General features: G+C 43.6%; 1 protein-coding gene across 2 annotated transcripts in view; it reads left to right on the forward strand.

Annotated features, from left to right (window-relative positions):
* Window positions 1-7997: 7997 nt before the first annotated feature.
* Window positions 7998-22312, forward strand: part of PDE6A (phosphodiesterase 6A) — a gene marked incomplete at its 5' end in the record, with an annotated part of 57237 nt that continues 42922 nt past the window's right edge. The window contains 4 exons of one of the 2 annotated variants that reach the window (XM_082726285.1): window positions 7998-8471; window positions 15635-15787; window positions 16528-16617; window positions 17208-17348. In XM_082726285.1, the coding sequence (XP_082582411.1) occupies window positions 7998-8471; window positions 15635-15787; window positions 16528-16617; window positions 17208-17348 (858 nt within the window). The remainder of the gene's footprint in view (window positions 8472-15634; window positions 15788-16527; window positions 16618-17207; window positions 17349-22312) is intronic. The other variant, XM_082726286.1, reaches the window with a different exon arrangement.

The raw sequence follows: 22312 nt of genomic DNA on the forward strand, positions 1-22312 counted from the left end.
CGACCAGACACACTTCCCAGGTAGGACTGGTCACTTGCTCTGAGGCTATAGTGGGCCCCAGACTGACTCCCACGATCAAACCGGCTATTCCCAATTTTCTATTCTGATATATTCACTGCTATGGGTGTTACTTTTTTATTTTTTTTCAAGTTTGATTGTTCTTGAAAGCGGATAACGTGTACAAGCAAATTTAAAAGATCAAAAGAGTTTAGGATGAAAAGTAAGTCTTTCTCCCACACTATCCATTCTTACCCCATTGTTCCTCCTGGAGGCAAGCACAGCACCAGTTTCCTGTGTTATCTTCCGGTTATTCTATACCAACAGTTCTCAGTCCTGGCTACACACCAGAATCTCCTGGCAAACTTTTAAAAGATAATAATGTTTGGGTTCCATTCCCAGATATTAAGATCAAATTCGAGTACAGTGAGCTCGGGCACTGATATTTTTAAAAGACACACAGGAGATTCTAATGCACACAGAGGGTTGGCAAACCAGTGATCTATGCAGATACAAGACGATGTCTCTTTACACAGAAGAAACATAAAATATACACTATTTTACACTTTTTAAAAATTAATATTCTATGTTGAAGACTGTTGTATATCAGTGCATAAAGAGCTGCTTTTTGGCTATCTACTGCTTGATAGGTCTGTTATTAAATGAAATGAGGCTGAGACAAAGTGAGAGTTAAAGTTTTATTTTATGATAAGTATTAGAAGTCAGACTGATTGGCCAGGGGAATGAGACTGAGACAAGGTGAAAGTTATGCAAAGCTCTATTCTATGCTAAGCATTAGAAGTCAGACTGACCGGTCAGGGCCGTCTCTGAAGAGAGCGACTACCCCTAGCTTACAGGCTCAAGAATTGACTGACTGACCGGTCAGGGCCGTCTCCGAAGAGGGCGACCCCTCCCCATCTTACAGATTACCTTTTATAGAGCAAAAGTCTGGCCACACATAGGTGGCCAATGAGATTGTAGTCATGTTAGAGTCGTGTTAGGTCACACGCCGGTGGCCAATTGAATTACAATTTACCCTATAGTAGCTGTTTGAACTAACCTATTACTCTGGTCAGAATTGGTGCTCAAACGGTGGGGTTTACATTCTTTGGTGGTTAGGGAAAATGTATGTGTGTTTCTTACTGATTGGATGTCTTTACCTGGCCCGACTTGTCCTTATATTCTGGGCTCTGTTATCAGGAACTGGCCGACCTGGCCTTGTATTCTGGGCTCCGTTATTAGGAACTGGCTGACCATATTTTACTGGTTTCCCAGACTTGCTTCTAAGTAAGTTTTTCTGGAGGGAGAGGGGCAGGATCAGTTTAAATTTTACTGCACAAACAACAAAATGGCTTTTAACCAAGATGGAGTCGCTCTGGCTAAATAGGTCCTTACATTTCCCCCTTTTGGAGATTAGTCAAATCTTTGACTTTTCAGCCAGACTTTTGTTCCCTTATTATTTTCCCCTGAATAATTTTGACCCTTAAATCTTTAAGGTAGTTGAAGGTGGAAGGTCTCATCTTCTATAATTTCTTCCTGATAAATAGGGGCATAGAGTTGTCCCTACCTATTTGGGTTAACATTGATCAGTTGAGGAGTATGTAGGGGAGTTACGAAAGACAGAGGCAACTGAATCCAGCACTGACAGTGAAGAAGTGTCTCTGTGCATGGTAAGGATCATCTGTCATCGTGAAGTCATTGCAGTAACGGAGTCTCAGCACCAAGTAGAGAAACATTGAACAAAGCAACATATTAAAATTAATAAGGCTATAAGATTGAGAAACCTAAAAAGGAGATTTATCCATCCATCGCCAGTCTCCAGAATTAACTTTGTCAAGGTTTCTTTAAGAGTCTGGTTTATTATTTTTTTTATTTATCTGGAGTTTGGGGACCGGTAGGCACAGTGTAGTTTTCAATTAGTGCCCATGGCCTTGTCCAATGTCTGTGAGATTGAACTCACAAATGAAGGGCCGTTGTCCGATCTGATCATGAGAGGTAATCCAAACCTAGGAATTATTTTTAGTAGCTTTTGTCTAACACTCCTGTCTTTTTATGTTTGGCGGAAAAAGCCTCTACCCAGCCTGAAAAGGTATTCACAAAAACTAACATATACTTGTGTCCATATCTTCCCGGTTTCATCTCTGTAAAATCTATTTCCCAATAAATTCCTGGTTCCTTACCTCTTTTTCTTTTCCCTCTTCCCATTTTAGCTCCTCCCACATTTACCACCTGACATTGAGCACATCTATCAACCACATCCTGAGCCAGACGCTCTAATTTAGAAACCTGGAACTGTTTGCCCATAAACTCTTTAAGTTTGTGTGTCCCCAGATGAGTGTCCTGATCTATTTGGCTTACTAATTTCTCCTAGTCTTCGAGGAAGAATTAACTTTCCTGTTCTAGTCTTAGCCCAATCCCCTTCATAATCTAATTTAGTCCATTTCTGTAAATATACTTGCATCCTTCACCAGGAGGGCCGTGACAGCAATTATGCAGAGGCAAGGGGGAACCCAGCCGCTACTGGATCTAGTTTCTTGCTAAGATAGGCTATTGGCCTTTGCCAAGGCCCTAGGGTCTGAGTCAAAACTCCTTCAGTCACCCCTGCCTTTTCATCCACATACAGGTGAAAGGGTTTTGTAACATCTGGGATGGCCAATGCTGATTTCAGCTCAGATCTTTTTTTTTTTTTTTTTAAGATTTTATTTATCGGGGGGCGGGGAGAGCAAGCACAGGCAGACAGAATGGCAGGCAGAGGCAGAGGGAGAAGCAGGCTCCCTGTTGAGCAAGGAGCCCAATGTGGGACTCGATCCCAGGACGCTGGGATCATGACCTGAGCTGAAGGCAGCTGCTTAACCAACTGAGCCACCCAGGCGTCCCTCAGCTCAGATCTTGTTCCCAGGGTCTTGAGTTCAAGCCCCAGATTGGGTTCCACACTGGGCATGGAGGAAAGAAAGAAAGAAAAAAGGGAAGGAAGAAAGGAAGGAGGAAAGCAAGGAAGGAAAAAAGAAATACTGTGGCTGTCTTTGGTCACAGCAGCTGAATAGTATTCCAGTGTTTGGGTTGATGATCATTCATTTAAGCACTGAGGGACATTTATGTTGTTGTCATTCTCTTAATATTACAAAGGGTGCTTTGAACTATTATAGATGTTTTCCCTCTGTCCCCTACCCGACTCCTTGGAAGGGGCTTGGTCTTTTGTTCACTCACCTCTCAGGGCCACTGTGTGGCAAGACAGGAAGTAACCATTCTCAGGCTCAAGAAGAGATCGCTTCCCACTTTGAGCCTTTGAGGGAAATTGTGCTGAACTGTCCCAGAAGGAAAGAACGGAGAGCCAAGTAGTTAGGGAGAAAGGAGATTTTTGAAAGCCTCCCCAAGGTCAAGCCATGGGGGTAGGCTTTGCAGGACAATTGATGGCAAGAATTTGGGCCTCTTTCTGCCCTGGACAGAAGGGAGGAAAGCATGCCATATGGGTTTCCTGGGAGGTTGGAGGACCTCTGAACCCCCGTGAAGAGCAGAATGGTTAGCCTTTCAGGGTTCATACCAACCTGAATAAGGGGCACACTTATGGTATCAGTGTGAATGAAAAGCCAGAGGGCTGTTCCCTGGCTGCACTGAGTTAGACCAACAGGCCTTCACATGAATCTGGGCTGGGGCAGCAGTAACAATAATTACCCAGATTTGATATCTTGCCAGCACTGTGGGATGGAGACTGGGAACACAGAACATTTAATTTGGAGAAAGAAAAAGCATGTGACTTTTAACCAGGGTGAAGGAGCATAAGTCACTTTTCCTACAAATATTTAGGTACAGAAAGTGATCTGTTATTTGATTTGTCCCAGAAATCACAAACCCTAGAATCCCAGATCTTTTCCTTCATGGGTATGTTCCAGGTGCACTGGGAGATGATCATTCAAAATAGAACATGATCTTAGCATTAAAATGTTGACCTCCCCATTATTTCTTTACTTAAACTCTTGTATTTTGGGATAGCCAAGGTAACATCTTCTAAGATTAGTAGTGAAATCATTCTGTCTTTCGGGGCAAGTTTTTTAATGACAAGTAAGAAAATAACCAAATAAGTATGCAAAGATGTTACTACACAAATATTCATTGAGAGTACCAAAAAATTAGGAACAGCCTAAATAATGAAGAGCTAGAAATACATTAAACAAGTTATGATTCAGCCACTCAGTGGAGGCCAATTAGGCCATTAAAGAAGAATATTTAATGGCATAGAAATACATTTACATGTATTTTTAAACAAACAAAACACATATTATATCATCACATTTCTGTTATAAAACTTACATTTATATTGTTAGAAAAGAAGGATGTACATCAAAATGTTTCTCTGGGTAGTAACTGTTCTCTTCTTTTTATTTGCCTGTATTTTCTCAATTTTCTAGAGCACCAAGATGTATAACTTTATAAAGAGAAAAATAAGAGTTTTAGTTTAACAAAAGAATAGGAAAACAGGTATATTTGCATTACTTCTGCTTTCTATGAATACTACTGCCTCATACTCTGCCTACATTATTTTTTTTATTTTAAAGATTTTATTTATTTATTTATTTGACAGAGAGAGAGAGCGAGAGAGAGGGAACACAAGCAGGAGGAGTGGGAGAGGGAGAGAGCAGGAAGCCCAATGCAAGGCTGAATCCCGGGACCCTGGGATCATGACCTGAGCTGAAGGCAGACGCTTAATGACTGAGCCACCTAGGTGCCCCTTATGTGATCATTATTAAAGATTACATTTATTGGGAACTGTCTATCAACCAAGTTCAATAGAATCACCGCCTCCAAACCTCACAACAGCTCTATAAGTATTATTGTTATCCACAAACTGCAAATTAGAAAACTGGGACCAGAGATTAAGTAATCTGTCAAAAGTCCAAGTTTGTGAATGATAGGAAGAGAATTCAAACACAACCCATTCTGGATCCAAAGCCCAGGTGTATGCTCCTGCCTGTTGCCTTTCTACTGCTGTGGTCACAGGGCAGGTACTTAGGACCTAATTTTGCCTGTCTTTTCAGGATTCCCCAGAGATCCTAACTATTTTTGAGTTACAGATCCCTTTCAGAATCTGAGCTTTAGGAAAATGCACAGCAGGTAAAAATGCACTTAGGACCAACTTCTCCCAAGCTCATTCTTTGACCCATACTATAGACCCTCAAAGTCAAACAAGGAGAACATCACAGATGAGCCAAGTTTCAGGGACTGATCAACACGTAACCCAAGTAGTTGAATAAAGTTACTAAGTCAACAGATGACCAGACAATTAGGAACTGATAACAACTGTAGCCCAAGGGTAAGAACAAGTGAAACAAGGGAGTGAGCCAAAATATGTATAAACGAGGGTGGAGACCAACCAGAGTTTTAGGGATTGTAAGGATGGAGCCAGTTCCCTTCTCTTTTTGGCTTCACCTAGACTTGGGGTTTGGCAAGCTACGAGAGGAAAAGCTTTCAACCAGGCAATGGAGACTAAGTCAACTTTGAACACCAGGAAAATGTGCTGAAGGGGACCACTCAGTGTAGAGTTCCCTACAGGGCCCTAACAGCACACAAATTACCCTGGCCTGCCCCACTCTTTCTCATGTCTCTCTTTCCCAGTCAGTGAGGAGGTCTTCTACACCCTTCTTCTTGTTTCTATGCCCACTTCCTTCTCTTCACTCTCTCAACCCCCATCCTAGACCCGTTCCTTTATTTTGGGAAGATTGCAACAGCTTCCTTACTGACTTGCCAGCCCCAGACTCATCTTCTTAATGCTGGTGCTTGGAATCTCTTTGCTCAGTCCTCAGCTTGCATACCTTCAAGGACAAGGGAGTGCACTGTCTTCAAGGAAATCTGGTTGATCTCTGAAAGTTACTGGATAATTACTATTAAATTAACTCTATGAAATTGCTGTTTGTGTAGGACAAAAATAGGGGCAATTTCATAGGTTTCAGCTTAATAAAGCACTGGGTAATACATAGCTTGGCCCTATACTATAGGCTTTCTCACCTAATCTCCCCAACAGTCATGTAAAAGCATTCTAATTTTATAGATAAGTTGGTTCTTTACTGAGCATCAAGAATGTGCCAGGCAGGGATGCCTGGGTGGCTCAGTTGGTAAAGCAGCTGCCTTCGGCTCAGGTCATGATCCCAGTATCCTGGGATGGAGTCCCACATCGGGCTCCTTGCTCAGCGGGGAGCCTGCTTCTCCCTCTGCCTCTGCCTACCATTCTGTCTGCCTGTGCTCGCTCTCTCTCCCTCTCTCTCTGACAAATAAATAAATAAAATCTTAAAAAAAAAGAATGTGCCAGGCAGCACTGGAAGGCCTAGGGAATCAGCCCTGGCAGGTCCCCACATCATGCAACTCATAATATAGATGTGAAGACAAACAACAGACAAAGAAACAAAAAACAAGCAAGATAATTTTTAACAGTGATAAATTCAATAGAAGAAAGAGTGATGTGACAAGCAGCCCCTGGGGAGGATCTACTCGGGGTAAGACAAGGGATGACTAGTTTGAGCTGAGACCTTAAGGTTGAGAAGGAGCTGGTGTGCAGAGAGCTGGGGAAGAGCGTTCCAGACAGAGGGCTCATGTTATTTATGGTGAGAATGTAGAAATTCAGGTTGCTGCGTGGCCTGGCCAGCCAAGGGGTCACCTGTGTACACAGCGCGGAATGGGCACAATACTCTTAAGAATTTACTGCACAGTACAATAAAGGAAGTAATCTACTTTCCATTAAAGTTTATTTGCCAAGTTCAGAGTACCAGCAACAGTCCATTAGCCTGCATTCCACTATTTACAGTATAGAGACACAAGACTTTCACAAGTATATTCGCGGAAATGAATGTACATTTCATCAGAAAGAAAATGTTCTCCTCCTCCCTGAGTGTACTAGAGGGCACTTCGGTGACGATGTGGTATTTCAAGACTCAAAACAAACCAATAGCAACTAGACTCTGTGTGCATTTCTGACTGACAATCCAAAAAAAGTACAGATTGTGTCCAGAAAAACCACATTAAAGTGCTAAGAGAAAGATGGGGGCGGTTTGGGGAGGGGGAGGGAGGTTAGGGGAAATAGATTTTAAAAGCGAGACTCTACATAAAGTACCGAAACAAAAAAGTGTTCACTAGAGGTTACCTCTGAGTAGCAAGATTATGGTGACTTCAATAATCTTCGTGTATTTTCTTAGAGTGAACATGTATTTTTGTAATAAAAGAAAAAATACGAACAACGTTATTTTCACTAGGGCCCCTCAAAATCTGAATAAAATTAAAGGGTCGTTGACATCTAAAGCCGGGAAGGACTTTGATGCAGATTCTGAAACTGCAGCCCACAGGTGCCAGACCCGGAAGGTACACACAGGGATGCAGGCTGAATGGTGAGCATGCGCAGTGAGGCTGTGCTGGGGAGGCTCTGGGAAAGGGGGCAGGGGGATGGGAGCGGGGTGGGCAGTCCCTCTCAGCTCTAGTGGGCAGCCCCTCTCAGCTCTAGCCATTCCTCCAGGGAGGACAGCCGGCTTAGAATTTTTAGATCTCCCGATTCTCCAAGAGAAGCTGAAGGAAATCTCCTAAACAGTGTATATAGGGTTCTGTGTCAAATGTTGAAGGAAAACACCCAACAGGCAGAGAAAACACACCTACAGTAGCAGGCAGACCCTGCTTCGGGGTTGTTTTTAATTTTGCCCACCTCCTGCTCTGTCTAGAAATCCCTCTTCAGCTCTTAGGCCAAGGTGAAAGAAACTCTCACCTTCTCCCATCTGGGGACCGGCAGCATCTGGAACCTTCTGATCCTCTCATAATCCTTGTTCTTGGGAAATATTAATGATTTAATCTCCCAAGCTCTCTCCCTCAACTCTGCAGCCATAGTAGCAAGATCCACACAGGCCAGACCCACAGAAGCCCAGCTTGGCACGACACACCTCCTGACTCCATTTTGCCACAAACTATAAACCTGTCCTTGGAAGGCCAGCTTGGATCTCTCCACGGAAGCAGCCAGTGGGATTCCAGCCATGGGGGAAGTGACAGCAGACCAGGTGGAAAAGTTCTTGGACTCGAACATCAGGTTTGCAAAACAGTACTACAACCTCCGCTACCGGGCCAAGGTCATCTCAGACATGCTGGGCGCCAAGGAGGCAGACGTGGACTTCAGTGACTACCACTCACTGAGCAGCGTGGAGGAGAGTGAAATCATCTTCGACCTCCTGCGTGACTTCCAGGAGAATTTGCAGGCAGAGAGATGCATCTTCAACGTCATGAAAAAGCTGTGCTTCCTCCTGCGGGCAGACCGCATGAGCCTGTTTATGTACAGAGTCCGAAATGGCATCGCAGAGCTAGCTACCCGCCTCTTCAATGTCCACAAGGATGCAGTTCTTGAGGAATGCCTGGTGGTGCCTGACTCGGAGATTGTGTTCCCCCTGGACATGGGTGTGGTGGGTCATGTTGCGCACTCTAAAAAGATCGCCAACGTCCTCAACACAGAAGAGGTACCCTCTTCCCCATAAGAAGGGGGGCAGGGAGGCATTATTCCTTGGAGTCTTGGCGGTTGGGGGGGTGCAAGTGGGGTGGGGAGCTGCTGGCCATCAACCCTGGGCTGGTGACAATTTGGCACTGCTCTTAACTTACTTTACTTATAACATTTTATTTGGAAAAAGAAAAAACCCACACCTAATGGAAGAGTTTAAGAATAGTACAAACAACGGTATATCTTTCATCCAAATTCACCAGTTGTTTGTTCCTTGCCCTGTTTGTTTTATCTCTCCTTTTTTTTCTGACCACTTTGGGAGTCAAAAGCAGACAATGTGCTATATATTTCCAGAACAAGGGTATTTCCTATGTATCCACTGTACAGTGATCAGATTCAGGAATTGGAGCATTGATACAGGACTGTTATCTCATGAACAGTCCAGACTCGGTTTTTGCCAGTTGTCTCAATTACACCCAGATAACTCTATCTCTTTAGCCCCTCAAATTTGAAACAGTTCCTCAGTCTGTCTTGTTTTCCCCAACACTCATGTTTTTGAAGGGGGCAGGCCAAATACTTTGCAGAAATATCCCTCCATTTGGGCCTTGTCTGTGTTTTCCTGGTGAGATTCGAGGTCGTGCGTTTCTAACAAGAATATCCTAGAAGGGAGGTTGTGGTTATCTTTGTGCATTATACCAGAAGAGGTATGATGGCAGTCTGTCTCATTCCTGGAAATGTTAATAGCACCACTTGGTTAAGCACCTGGCTCTTGTCTCTGAGTCCTGCATTCCATGGGATTCTACTTGAAGTTCTGATAAAGACCTTTTTGATCACCAGGACAAAACCCTTTATTCAGTTCTCTCGATGGTTCTCTGCCCCTGGGGCCAAATCCTACTTATCCTTTGGATCTCAATTTGCAGGTCACTTCTTCCAGGAGGCCCTCCCAGATTCCCCTGCTATAATTTCCTTCCTTAAACCATTTATCATAATAAGCCTGGGGGGCCAGGGACCATTTATCTATGCCTGCCTTATTCACCACTTTCTCCCAACAAATGTCTGACACAAAGCAGCAGCTCAGTAAACACTTCGCATAAAAGACTCACCATCAGGTAATTATACTCAATTCCTTGAACACCTGTCTTGCCCCAGAGAATGTTTGCCCCACGATAGCAGGGCCCAAGCCTGGTCAGCAGCACTGACCAAACCAGGAGCCTGTGTTCAGGCATTTCCAAGATGCAGCCTGGACGTTTTGTCACTGTGCTCACCTTACCTCTGGGCCTTATTTCAGATTAAGGGTCATAAGGTTAAGAGGGGAGAGAGGAGGCTCCAGAAATGATCTCATCCATCTGCCTTATTTAATAGCTGAGGAGCCTAGAGTCAGGAGAGCCTGAGAAGGGGCTTGTCCAAAGTGACCAGGGAATTAGGGCAGAGCCAGGACTTCATATCCACAAATGCAGGAATTCGAACGGGTTGTCTTTTGGACTTGGGTTCCTCGGCAAGAGAAGCACAGACTTTGGCCTCTGTGAGAAATGGTTTTCTCTGGAATCCACTGGGCTGGATCTCCCATGGGGGCTCCTTTTCCCCCTGTTTCCCCTTGGACATCCGAGGGTGGGGGGAATGGTTCTGCATCCAGAGGGCTTTCAACCAGACTGGAGTCTGTTCTCCCTTCAACTCTCTCTAGACTTCAACGGTAGCCCACATGGATCGCGGCAGTCCTATAACATAACTAATTATCCCTGTTTCACAGATGGTGAAGCTAAAGCCCAGAAAGGTTAATAACTTGCTCAGAGCCACTCTGACAGAAAGTGACAGAGCAGATATTTGAACCCGGGCACTCTGGCCTTGTGCCCACATTTTTCGCTAACCTGCTAATTCTGTACTTCCTCCTTATCTATGAAATGAGGGCATTGAACTAGGTGCTGTTTCCCAGTGGTCATTTCAAATCGTACAGCAGAGAATGAAGAGGTTAAGCTTTGAGGTCACATCCGGGTGTGAATCACGACTCTGTGACTTTCTAAGAATAGTGGCCTCAGCATATTGTTGAGTCTGCCTGGGCTCACTTCCTAATTTATAAAATGGGACGAGAGTTCCTCCTGCGTAGTGTTGTTGTAGGATCAAAGGAGAGAATTATTTCCTGTCTAGCAAGGTTCTTGGCACACTGTAGCGGCTGCTATTGGCTGCTCCTGCTCCTTGCTGTTATTATTCCTATTCTGTTGCTGTTAAGTATCTATTCTAAGGGATGGATGCTATCAGGTCTGTGTAGGATTTGGAGAAGAATCCAGTCCTGCCCTCCTGGAGATTGCAGTTTAGAGGCTGTTGGTCAGAAAAACAGAAGAGAGATGCTAAGAGTTTCTGTCTATCCTGGTATTAAGGGACTGAGAGTGTAGGCAGGTGCTCTGATGCTGACGTTCCCTGGTCTAAGAGTTTGCTGAGCCCCCGTGCTAAGGGAACTCCCGCTATTTCCTGCTCAAACCCAAAGTTCATCTGAAAGGAATTGCCTGCGCTTCTCTAGAAGCCTGGGTCAGTCTCCCTGGCAGGTGACTCTGGCCTGGGGGTGAAGTTCATCCAGACCAGCAAGCCTTGGTACTCAGCACTTGCCTGTGTTTGCTCCCTCCTTGAGGAAATCTTGCTCTGTTCAGGACTCTGGATAGTGACTGGAGGCTGAGTGGGGGAGGAGGAAAATGGTATAGACTTTGGCCTGGGTTGACCCTGCACCATCAACAACTGATAGCCTTCAGCACCCTCAAAACACTTGGGCCAAGGTCATAATCACCGGATTTTTGAAATGTGAAACCGTGAGTGAAGAAGTTTCCCAGGGTTGTAATGTAACTCCCCAAGTCCTAGCAAATTCTTGCTCAACCTTGGGATCGCCTCAGGAAGACCTGCCATTAGAACTGCCAGATAAAAGGTAGGATTCCCAGTAGAATTTGAGTTTTAGGTAAACAAATAACTATATATATTTTTATAGATTTTATTTATTTATTTGACAAAGAGAGATCACAAGTAGGCAGAGAGGCAGGCAGAGAGGGAGAGAGAGGAGGAAGCAGGCTCCCTGCTGAGCAGAGAGTCCGATGCAGGGCTCGGTCCCAGGACCCTGAGATCATGACCTGAGCCGAAGGCAGAGGCTTTAACCCACTGAGTCACCCAGGCACCACAACAAAGAACTGTATTTTAGTATAAGTATGTCCCATGTAATATTTAGGATATACCTGTACTTTAAAGAGTGTTTATTTACTTGGAATTCAAGTTTAACTAGGCATCTTGTGCTTGTTTGCTAAATCTGGCAACCCTACTAGCCCTTCAATATTTGTGTGTGTTTTATTATTTATTATTTCTCCTTAGGAAAGCCCACAAGGCCTTCCTGTTCCTGTCTGGTTTATTTGCCACTGGTCCCCAGTACCTAGTCCAGTACCTGGGACAGAGTGGGTACTCATTACAGATCAGTACATGAATTAATAAATGATGATCCTTGCCCAGTTGGCTGTGATATTGTGATTTATAAAAAGGAATATTTATTTGGTCTTTGTCCTGACTCTTGACACAGAACTCCTAAGACTATTATAACTTCCTAAGTGATAGGAGCTTCTGACCTAGAACTTCTAAATTCCTTGGAATTTCCTGTCTGGTAGATGGTTTTTTGTTCTTATGAGATGACTTTTGGTAGGCTCCTGGTTGGAGCCAATCACCAGAAAGATCAAGCCATGATTAGAAACTTGGAACTTTCAGCCCATCTCCTCAATTTCTGACAAAAGGAGATGGGCTGGAAATGAGCTAATAACCATGCAGATGTAAGGAAGCTTCTGTGAAAATCCCCAAAAGGACAGGGCTCAGAGAGTTCCCGGTGGGTTCGCTCAGGCACGCACCAGGAGGGCGGCACACCTCAATTCTGGGAGCCGGAAGTGCCTGCTCTCAAGACCTTTTAGGATCTCACCCTCTGTATCTCTTCACATGACAATTTATCTGTATCTTTTAATTGTGTCCTTTATCAGACAACAAACCTGTAAATGTCTGTATTTCCCTGAGTTCTGTGAGTTGTTCTGGCCAATTATCAAACCCAAGGAGGGGGTCTGGGAACCATGCTCTAGCCAGCCCGTCAGAAGTATAGGTAACAAAGTGGGACTTGTGATTGGTATGTGAAGTGGGGACAGTCTTGTGGGACTGAACTCTTAGCCTAGGGGTCTGACTCTGACTCCGGATAGATGGTATCAGAACTCAACTGAATTGTTGGGCCGTCAGCTGGTGTCAGAGAGCTGGTCAGTGGGGGAGAAACACCTACATATCTTGTGTCAGAGGGGCGTGGGTGTGTTACTAGAGTGAGAGGAAAGGAGAACAGGGAGTTTTTCCAACACACGACAATTCCTGTTTCTAAAGACTGAATGTGAAAGCACATTCCAGAGACTCCCACAGCTGTTGTCCTTCCCTGCGTGTGGGACCTGGAGCCCATGCTAGACTGGAAGGAAGCTTCAAGGAGGATCCGGTCCAACACTCTGATTTTACCAAAGGGCGAACAGAGGCTCAGAGAATCTTCAACTACTGATAATGCACTGATTGACCCCCTGAAGCCTCAGAGAACAAGTCCCTCCCTTCCCATTCACCCATCCTGTGGGGACATCCTTCGCGTTACGGTTTGAATTGTGGGTTCATGTTTTGCGTGATGCTCCCATTATCCTGTGAGGACCCAGTGAGGACAACCTCCTATTTCTTAGTGGTCTTGGTATATCCAATGCTTCTCACAGAGCTTGTGTTCAGTAAATATGAATGAATTAATGAATGAGTCAGTGTATCATTATATAAACCAGTACATGATACCAGTATATCTGTATATAAACCAGTACTGGCTGTCCCACTTGCCAGTGCAGTGAGGGAGTTGTCTATAGAACAGGGAAGGTGACAGTTTTATGGGACAGGGCTGCTGTGAGAGTTAATGAGATAACAGATTAAATCATCAGGTTCAGGGCTGTGTATATCCTTACTGCCCTGTAAACAGTAGATCTCACCCTGGGACGCAGCAGAGCTTGGCCCCATAAAGGTTTGAAAAGAGGAATTGGGATTTCTGAGAATGAGAAGCTGTCTTGTATTGCACTGGAATAGAATCTGACCTGTTCACAGTGGCCTCCAAGGCTCAGCCAGGTGGGGCTTCTGCCCACCTGTAGGACTTCCTTGCCCTCCACTCTCCCTCTCCTTCACTGTATTTCAGCTACCCTTGTCTTCTTTCTGTTTCTCAGATGGGCCAACTCAGGGCTTCCTCTTGGCCTTTGCACTCTCTGCTTAGAATGTGTTTCACCCACCTGGCTTCCCTGGAACCTCAGCTCTCAGCATCACCTCTGCAAAGACACCCTCCTTTTTCATGGCCACAGCTTCAGGGTCTAGAACAGTGCCTGACATAAAGGCACTCCACGAATGCTCACTGGGTGAATGGATACCTCTGGGCTTTCCCTAAGCGGGACATCTGATTCCCAGCACTTAAAAATAAGCAGTTTGAGCTAAATGGCATCTAAGGCTCCTTCTGCTTCTGATAATCTGAGGTTCTGTGACATGGGTGTAGGGAACACTTTCTATGCTGAAAATATAAGGATGGCAATGATTGTGCGAACGCCAGTCAGTTGACAGCTGTATTATTTGTGAGAGAGTTCTGGGGCTCTCAGGACCCTGAAAGAGGGTTCTGGTGGATTTAGTAACATCTGCTTCAGATGCAGGTAAGAGCCAAGCGTTGTTTTCCCTGATAGAAGTGAATATTGCAAGACAGAATGGCTTCGTCATGAAATGAATCCAAGTATGCCCCTCCCCCCTACCCAGGCCTGTGTTTAGGGATTTATCGGTGCCCTTAGAGAATGACATGAAAAACCCTTCATGACTAATGCCTCTTTAGAGATTTTGCTTAATCCTCTGATGCTAATTCAAGTAGAGCCCTACAGGCTTCTCCTAATTCCTGTACCCTTCACCTGGTTTGAGATCCCTTCACCGACAACAGTGCTGTCACCTGCCTAATCCCACTTCAACTGGAAGAAATCCATAGATGCAGAACATCACGCTCTGAATTTCTCTATCATGGGAAAGGTTCTGCACACTCAACTCTAGAAAAGCAGCTCTATGAAATACACTTCCTTTCTCAGAACAGCGCGAACTGTGCATATCTGGGCTGGCTTGTATGCCAAGCAATGCTGATGATTGGGAAAACTCATAGTGCTAACAAGAAACAGAAAGGTGGATTATTTTGGATTTAAGGCTCTGTCTCGTCTTTCTACCCTGTTCTGGTCTCCCAGGCTGCTTTAGGGGTGGGGGGTTGGGATGCATACTCCTCTGTACTCCCTCAGCTTTGAGCCAAGCCTTAGGACCTGTATTACCAGTACTGATTTGTCTGTGAGCTGGCATGAACCTTAGTCTCCCTTGGATCCCTAGCGCTCAGCGTAAAGCCTGACACACAACGCGGCTTCCATTAAGACCTGTGGGAGAAGGATATCCATTGGACTGGCTGTGTGGTGTTAGAACTGAATTGCTCAAAAAGCTGGAAGTACCAAATTCTTTTGTTCAATGACCAGAACCCAGGTCTACCCTTAACTGAGGCTTCCCTTAAAGGCAGCAAAGGGTACAGGCAGCACACATCTACGTATGCACGTGCGCATGTGCACACGCACACACGTAGCAAGCGTAGCAAGTCACATTCACCTCTGGAGTCTCAGTTTTCCTTTAAAGAGAATGGGCTACTAGCAGTCCCCATCTCATAGGATGAAAGTGAGTTGATGTAAGCAAAGCGCCACCTGTGATGCCTGTTAGCAGGTATGATCATTATACTCATTAAAGTCTCTTCCTCACTCAAGTTTCTATTTGGGGCTTAACTGCCATCACCTCAAGGGAGCCTTCCCCAAAGCCCTGTCCCCAGGCAAAGGTGGTCCCCCCATCTTTGGGCCCCCACAGAATTTTGCTCTCATCTCCTCCACAGACCCTTACTAAGTCGTATCTCAGACTTTCTCCTACAGGTGTTTGGAGGCTTCCAGGGCAGAAATCATCCCTGACTGCCCTGCCCTGGCTGAATGGAAGTAGATGGAAATGTCTCATTCTCTTGTCAACAACATAATAGCGAGTCTCCTCCTCCCACCTCCTACCATGGGCACATGGGGCTCTCGGCTGTTTTACTATCTTTGCTCTTCCTCTGCCCTACCCATGCCTGTCTCTGTCTCCCTTCAGGATGAGCATTTCTGTGACTTTGTGGACACGCTCACAGAGTACAAGACCAAGAACATCTTGGCTTCCCCCATAATGAATGGGAAGGACACGGTGGCCGTAATCATGGCTGTGAATAAAGTAGACGGGCCCCACTTCACCAAGACAGATGAGGAGGTAAGAATGCTTTAGAAACTGCCGGGAGCGTCATGCTCGAGACCCAGGCGACCCAGCTCAAGAATTTCCCCGAAACTTGTTACTTGGCCTGGCCTTGGTCTCTCCATCTGTAAGATAGGATTAATGGGATGCTCTCCGAGGCAGACAGGACAGGGTAATGGTTAGGGTGTTGGGCTCTGGGGCCAGGAGTACAGGGATAATTGTCCTGACTCTGCTAATACCTACCTGTTTGACTTGGGCAGGTTACTTAATTTCTTTAAACCTCAGGGGTTTTGTTTGTTTGTTTGTTTTTGTTTTTAAGCAGGCTCCATACCCAACATGAGGCTTGAACTCAGGACTCTGAGATCAAGAGTCACATGCTCTGCCAACTAAGCCAGCCAGGCACCTCTAAGCCTCAGTTTTCTTATCCATAAAACGGGCCTAATTTTACAGTATCCACCTCTTGGGATTACCTGCAATGATCAGATAAGATAACATACCTAAATGACTTATCACGGGGACTGCAAACCCAATGAATAGTAACAGTTTTTCATTAATATAGCCCATGAACATTGACATTCTGTGTTCTCTGAGTTTCGCTCTCTTATGGTGCAACATTTTATGAGTCAACATTCCATGATCCATTTGCTCAAATCGCCTCTGACGCTTTTAAAATATTCAAATATTTGCTGATGGTAGAAGTGGCCAGAGGAGGGATTTCTCCTTCTCATCAATTTCCCCTCATGCTATTTGATTTCCAGATTCTTCTCAAGTACCTCAATTTTGCAAATCTAATCATGAAGGTATACCACCTGAGCTACCTGCACAACTGTGAGACTCGGCGTGGTCAGGTAAGGGGCTTGACTCAGGGGAATGGGCTGGACAAGTCTTTTTGCTGATGCATCGCTGTGGTCAGGCTGGAAAGGCAGTGGCTGATAAAAGTGTTCGAACCATCACAGAGTCTCTGCCCAGCATCTGAAGTGTTAATGAGGTAGCCAGTGTTTGTAGAGCTGTATCCCAGAGTGATTCTATGCACAGTTTTCCAGTCAAGCAACCTAAATGAAGTTGTTAAGTCATTTACCAACTCGAAGACCCTGGGCAAAACACTGCCCCTGTCTGAGCTTCAGTCTCCCCCATTTGAAAAGTGGGGCTAATATCGATGCGTTCCACCCTCAAAAGATTATTATCAGTAGTAAATGAGATAATGCACTTGTGTTCAATCCATGTTTGTTGTTATTATTATTCTTATTAACAATCTATGAAATGAAAAAAAAAACAAAACAGAAAGAATAGGACCCAATATAAGCTGGTCAGTTACTTCAGCTCTCTGGGTCTCAGTTTCTCTGTCTATAAAATGGGGATAATTATCCTGTTCCTGGGTTATTGCTAGCTGCTGCTTTGTGCCCCACAACATTTGACTCTATTTTTGTGTTTTGTTAAGATACTGCTGTGGTCTGGGAGCAAAGTCTTTGAAGAGCTCACGGACATCGAGAGGCAGTTCCACAAAGCCCTGTACACAGTCCGAGCCTTCCTCAACTGCGACAGATACTCTGTGGGGCTCTTAGACATGACCAAGCAGAAGGTGAGAAGGCTTCAGAAACAGATATCTCCAAGAACAGGTTAAATATACAGCAGAGCCCAACTTATGTCGCACATTTAGTTCACAGGGAACAGGCTGGGAGGATGTGGTTGGTTGTGAGGTCTTTACAAGTCTTTCACCCTGAAGAATGGAGTACCAACTTTTAAATAGAAAAGTCTATCTAGGGCACCAGTGAGTGAAAACAACCTGGTCTTCCCCGGTCCATGGGAAAAGAAAGCATATGTGAGAAGGTTTGATGAGGTGGTGAAGGAAAATGATAAAGAAATTCTCAGAAAATGCTCAAAGGTGGGCATAAATCTTCACCATGGTCTGTCAAGCCCATGGCCCATCTGGGCAATTAAAGTGGAGGCAGATGTTTGATCTAGGGGCAAAGCTGCAGGGGCTAAAGATGCAGAGACCAATAGGTCCCCCTGCAATATTTTTCAACCAGGTTTTCCCCAACCAATTCCCCATATTTCTTTCTCTACCTGTCTCTGCTTCTCACAACTCATCATTCTCAGCCTTGGACTAGAGTTCCAGAGTTACTAGGTTTGTGATTTCTTATCCCAAAGAGCCAAGATCCAGGATTCCTGTCATTTTGCAGGGCCTGGTACTGAGTGTGGTGCACTGACCAAAGCAGACCCTCCAAATATTTGGTTTAGTGATTAAAGAATTTCAGAATCTGGAGTTGGAAGAGACCTTGCGTCTAGTCCAGAGGCTCCCAGACTTGAATCAGAATCTTCTAAGGCACTGTTTAATAAATGCAAGGCCACATTTCCTGATAGTCTGCTTTTTTTTTTTTTTTACTTAATATTTTGTGAACATCTCTCCATATCGGTACATGTGGACTCTTTTTAATAAGCCTTTATGTTGAAATAGAACATATACACAGAGGTGAGCACTAATTGCAGATGAATAGGTCCGTCAATTGTACCGAGTGATCATCTCCATGTTACCATCACCAAGATTAAGAGATAGAACCTTACTAATACCTCAGAAGCCTCTTGCTTACCCCGTCCCATTCACTTCCATTCCCTCTTCCTTGAAGGTGACCACTATGACCCTAATGACTTCATTAGAGTAGTCCCAGGTGAGCTGTAGGCTTGACAAACCGTGGAGAGGGTTTATGGCCTCCTTCCAGGGCATTTTCTGAGAATTTCTGAAGTTGGCAACTTTCTTTTTTCTAGTTTGCACCCTACATAGAATTTCTTTATCACTCACGTTTAATGCCATGTTAATCTTGCCTATTTTTAAAGTTCCTATAAACAGAATCATACAAATATATACTTTTTTGTATCTAGTTCCCTTTGTTCAACATTTTGGTTGTAAGATCCATCTTTATTGCTTCACATAGCATTAGTTCATTCATCTTCATTCGTGTGGAATGTTCCATTATATAAATAATATTCAAAGTATTTATTCATTCTACTGTTGGTAGATGTTTGGGCTATTATGAATATTGCTATTATGAACACTACAGTCCATATCTATTGGTACACAATTGTACCCATTTCTGTTAGATGTTGACCTAGTTGTAGAATTTCTGGATATTGGTTTTAATAGATACTGCCCATCTGATTTTCAAAATGATTTTATACTCCCACTAGCAATGTATGAGGGTTTCCTTAAAATACTTGGTATTGCCAGTCTTATTAATCTTAGCCTTACTGGTGGGCATGTTGTGTTATCTCATTGGGTATTAATATGAATTCCCCTAATGACTGATGAGGTTGAACATTTTTTCTCATTTATTGACCAGGTGGATATCTTCAGAAGAAGTACCTATTCAAAGCTCTTCTCCATTTTCAAAAATTATTTTGTCTTTTTCAATTTTAGGATTTATAGGCATTGTTTATACAGTCTAGACAGGGGTTCCCTGTGAATAACACACATTGCAAATACCTTCTCCCACCCTGTACTTTCATTCTTTTAATAGTATGTTTCAGTGAATGTAAATTCTAAATTATAATGTAGTTCAATTCATCAATCTTTTTTTTAATGGTTATTGATTTTTTTTTGTCCTGTTTAAGAACTCTTTCCTGGCTCCAAGGTAATAAAGATATTCATCTATGTTAACTCTAAAATTTCATTATTTTAACTTTCACATGTAACTCTATAATCTACCTGGAAATTTTTAAATGTACAGTGTGAGGTCAATATTAACCTTTTTCCTTATGGATATCCAATTGACCCAACACCATTTGCTGAAAAGATCATTCTTTCTCCACTGTCCTATTGAAAATATCATCTTTCCCTAACATACCTCTATCATCAATCAAGTGTCCATATATATTGGGCACTCAAGTTTTGGATTTTATTTAATATTAAACCCCAACCTTAGTCTTATAAAGAGAATTTGAAATAATCTGATGTGCTCTAATTTTAATCTTTCATTCATCTTGAAATTAGTGTATGGTTTGAGGTGGGATAAATTTTGTCCCTCACTCATTTTTCTCCAGTTAAAGAATAGTCCACCTTTTCACTGTTATAAAATGCCATTATTTTGATATGTTATTTTATTATATATCACGTTTCCATATACTCATAGTTCTATTATTCTGATTTTTGCTTTTAAAATAGTTTGTTTGTGATTTTGGTGCAAGTAGGGTATCGACTGATTTTAGGGAACCTCTGATTTTAGTGCAGATATCCATTTGAATTTTGCATACTTCTGAACCAAATATTTTGCCAAATATCACGGGGTCCAGCAATAAGTCCTTTGACACACCTTCAGGAAGTAGCAAATGAATAGAACATGTACACAGAGGTGTATATCAAACAATCATATCAAATGAATGGTTCTTTCTTAATCGAAAGAACTGAGTAGCTGAATTCAAAAAGTGCCCAGTTCACACCTGAAAGGATCTGATCCCAGGTGCAGGCTGCCGTGTGTGGTGGTTTCTTCTGAACTCCCTCTAAAAAGGATAGTCACATGTAAACAAGAATATTCTGCCTTGGTCCCCCCACAAAAGATGGAACAATCTAGCAATTAGAAGTGGGCTGGTCTGCACACAATCATTCTAATGACCTGCCCCTCACCCACCACAGATAGCTAAACTCTTATCTGAGCTATTAACATAATGAAAGAAGTCAATAAAACCACAGAATTGTACATTTTAACTGGGTGAATTATATGGCATGTGAATTACATATCAATAAAGCTGTTTAAAAAACAGAAGAAAGAAGAGAGAGAAAGAGATTGAGAGTGAGGAAAGCAAGTGTAAATGTGCCCCACCGTCTACCCAGCCCACTGCTTATCTCTGGGACACTCTTCAAGGTCACTCAGTGTTTGACACAGAGGGCATCAGCCTGATGTATCTGTCTTTCTTCTGGGTTCCTCTAACATTTGTGTTCCCTTTCCATTACTGTTTGGTTCACAGCCTGTCTACCTATTGTTATTTGAGTCCTTGATTACAAGGGACAGCAAGATCCCCCAGGGTGTGAACTCTGCCTTATTGTCTCTGTGTCTAGTAGCAAACATGCTGTGGGGCTCAGGTAGGCTCCCTATGCCCATTTCCCCATAACTGAATTTCTTCCTGTTGTGTAGTCAAGATAAAGAGTACAACTGGGCAGAAGCTTAAGGACATGGAGTTTGAGTTTCATGTGGACTTTCTTCTGCTTGTGCTCTGCATGACGGAATAGGTAACCCATCCTGTTCAAAGGAGACCGAGGCCAAGAGCGGAAGGGCTTAGCATCCTACCCACAATGACCCCGCACGAGTGGATCACTGTCCCTAAGTAGCAACAGATGAACGGGGCAGAGAGGGCAGTGAAGGATGGAGGCCTCCTCTGCCAGGCCCCAGGAAACCAACAGACAAATGGCAGGGAAGAGCTCATGCGGTGTCCCGGCGAGTTTCCTCTTCTGAGGCTGGCTCTTTCTCTCTTCCCTGCCTGTAGCTTTAAAAGTTGTCTCATGGGTGTCATCCTTTCTTGTTGGATCCCAAGTCCATATTTGGCACCATTTTTTTTTTCTTATTTAAGCAAGATATTTTTTCCCCTGATTCCAAAAGCAGTTAATTTGATTACAGGAAAATTGCTAAATAGAGTCCCACTGCAATTACCCAGAGAAAACCAGTTGTTGATGCTTTGTTGTGAATTCTTTCTCTTTTTCTTTTTTTTTTAATGAGTATAAATTCATTCATTTCTTTCTTTCTTTTTAAACATATAATGTATTATTAACTCCAGGGGTACAGGTCTATGAATTGCCACATTTACACACTTCACAGCACTCACCATAGCACATACCCTCCCCAATGTCCATAACCCCACCACCCTCCTCCTCCCACAACCCTCAGTTTGTTTTGTGAGATTAAGAGTGAGAGCATTTTTTATGTACATAGTTAAGCATTGTGATACATGACCTGTATTTTTTGTCACCTCACATTTTTCACTCATCAGTGAGGCAAGTACATCTTTTTAATCCGCATTTAGACATCTGTAGCATCATCTTTAATAGATGTACCATAATTGTCTAGTAAGTCCCCTCTTAACTAGACACTTAGGTTGTCCTAACTTTTCACTACTGTAAATGATGCTGCAGAGGACATCGTTTTAGCTAAACCTTCGATCGCATGCTTAGCATGTCCTTAAGGTCAATTTTTTAGACATAGAGAGCCCAGTTTCCTTCTCATATCCGCTCCTACAGCCTGGGGAGTGTGAGGGGACTACAACTCAGCTCCAGTTTATTGCTGAATGATTGGACAGGCTTAGTTCATCAATGTCTTGAAGTAGACATGGCCAACATCCTCTGAGGCTAATGAACTTTTTGCCTCCCTTTCAAGCTTAGTTTTCAGTGAGCTCTTACCACCTTCCAAATTTCAGTGATAGATGACTCATATGGGTGGATCTTCTTTTCTTTTCTTTTCTTTTTTTTTTTTTAAAGATTTTATCTATTTGAGAGAGATCACAAGTAGGCAGAGAGGCAGGCAGAGAAAGAAGGGGGAAGCAGGCTCCCTGCTGAGCAGAGAG

The sequence above is a fragment of the Mustela nivalis genome (assembly GCF_964662115.1).
Source record: "Mustela nivalis genome assembly, chromosome: 3".
Taxonomy (NCBI): Eukaryota; Metazoa; Chordata; class Mammalia; order Carnivora; family Mustelidae; genus Mustela; species Mustela nivalis.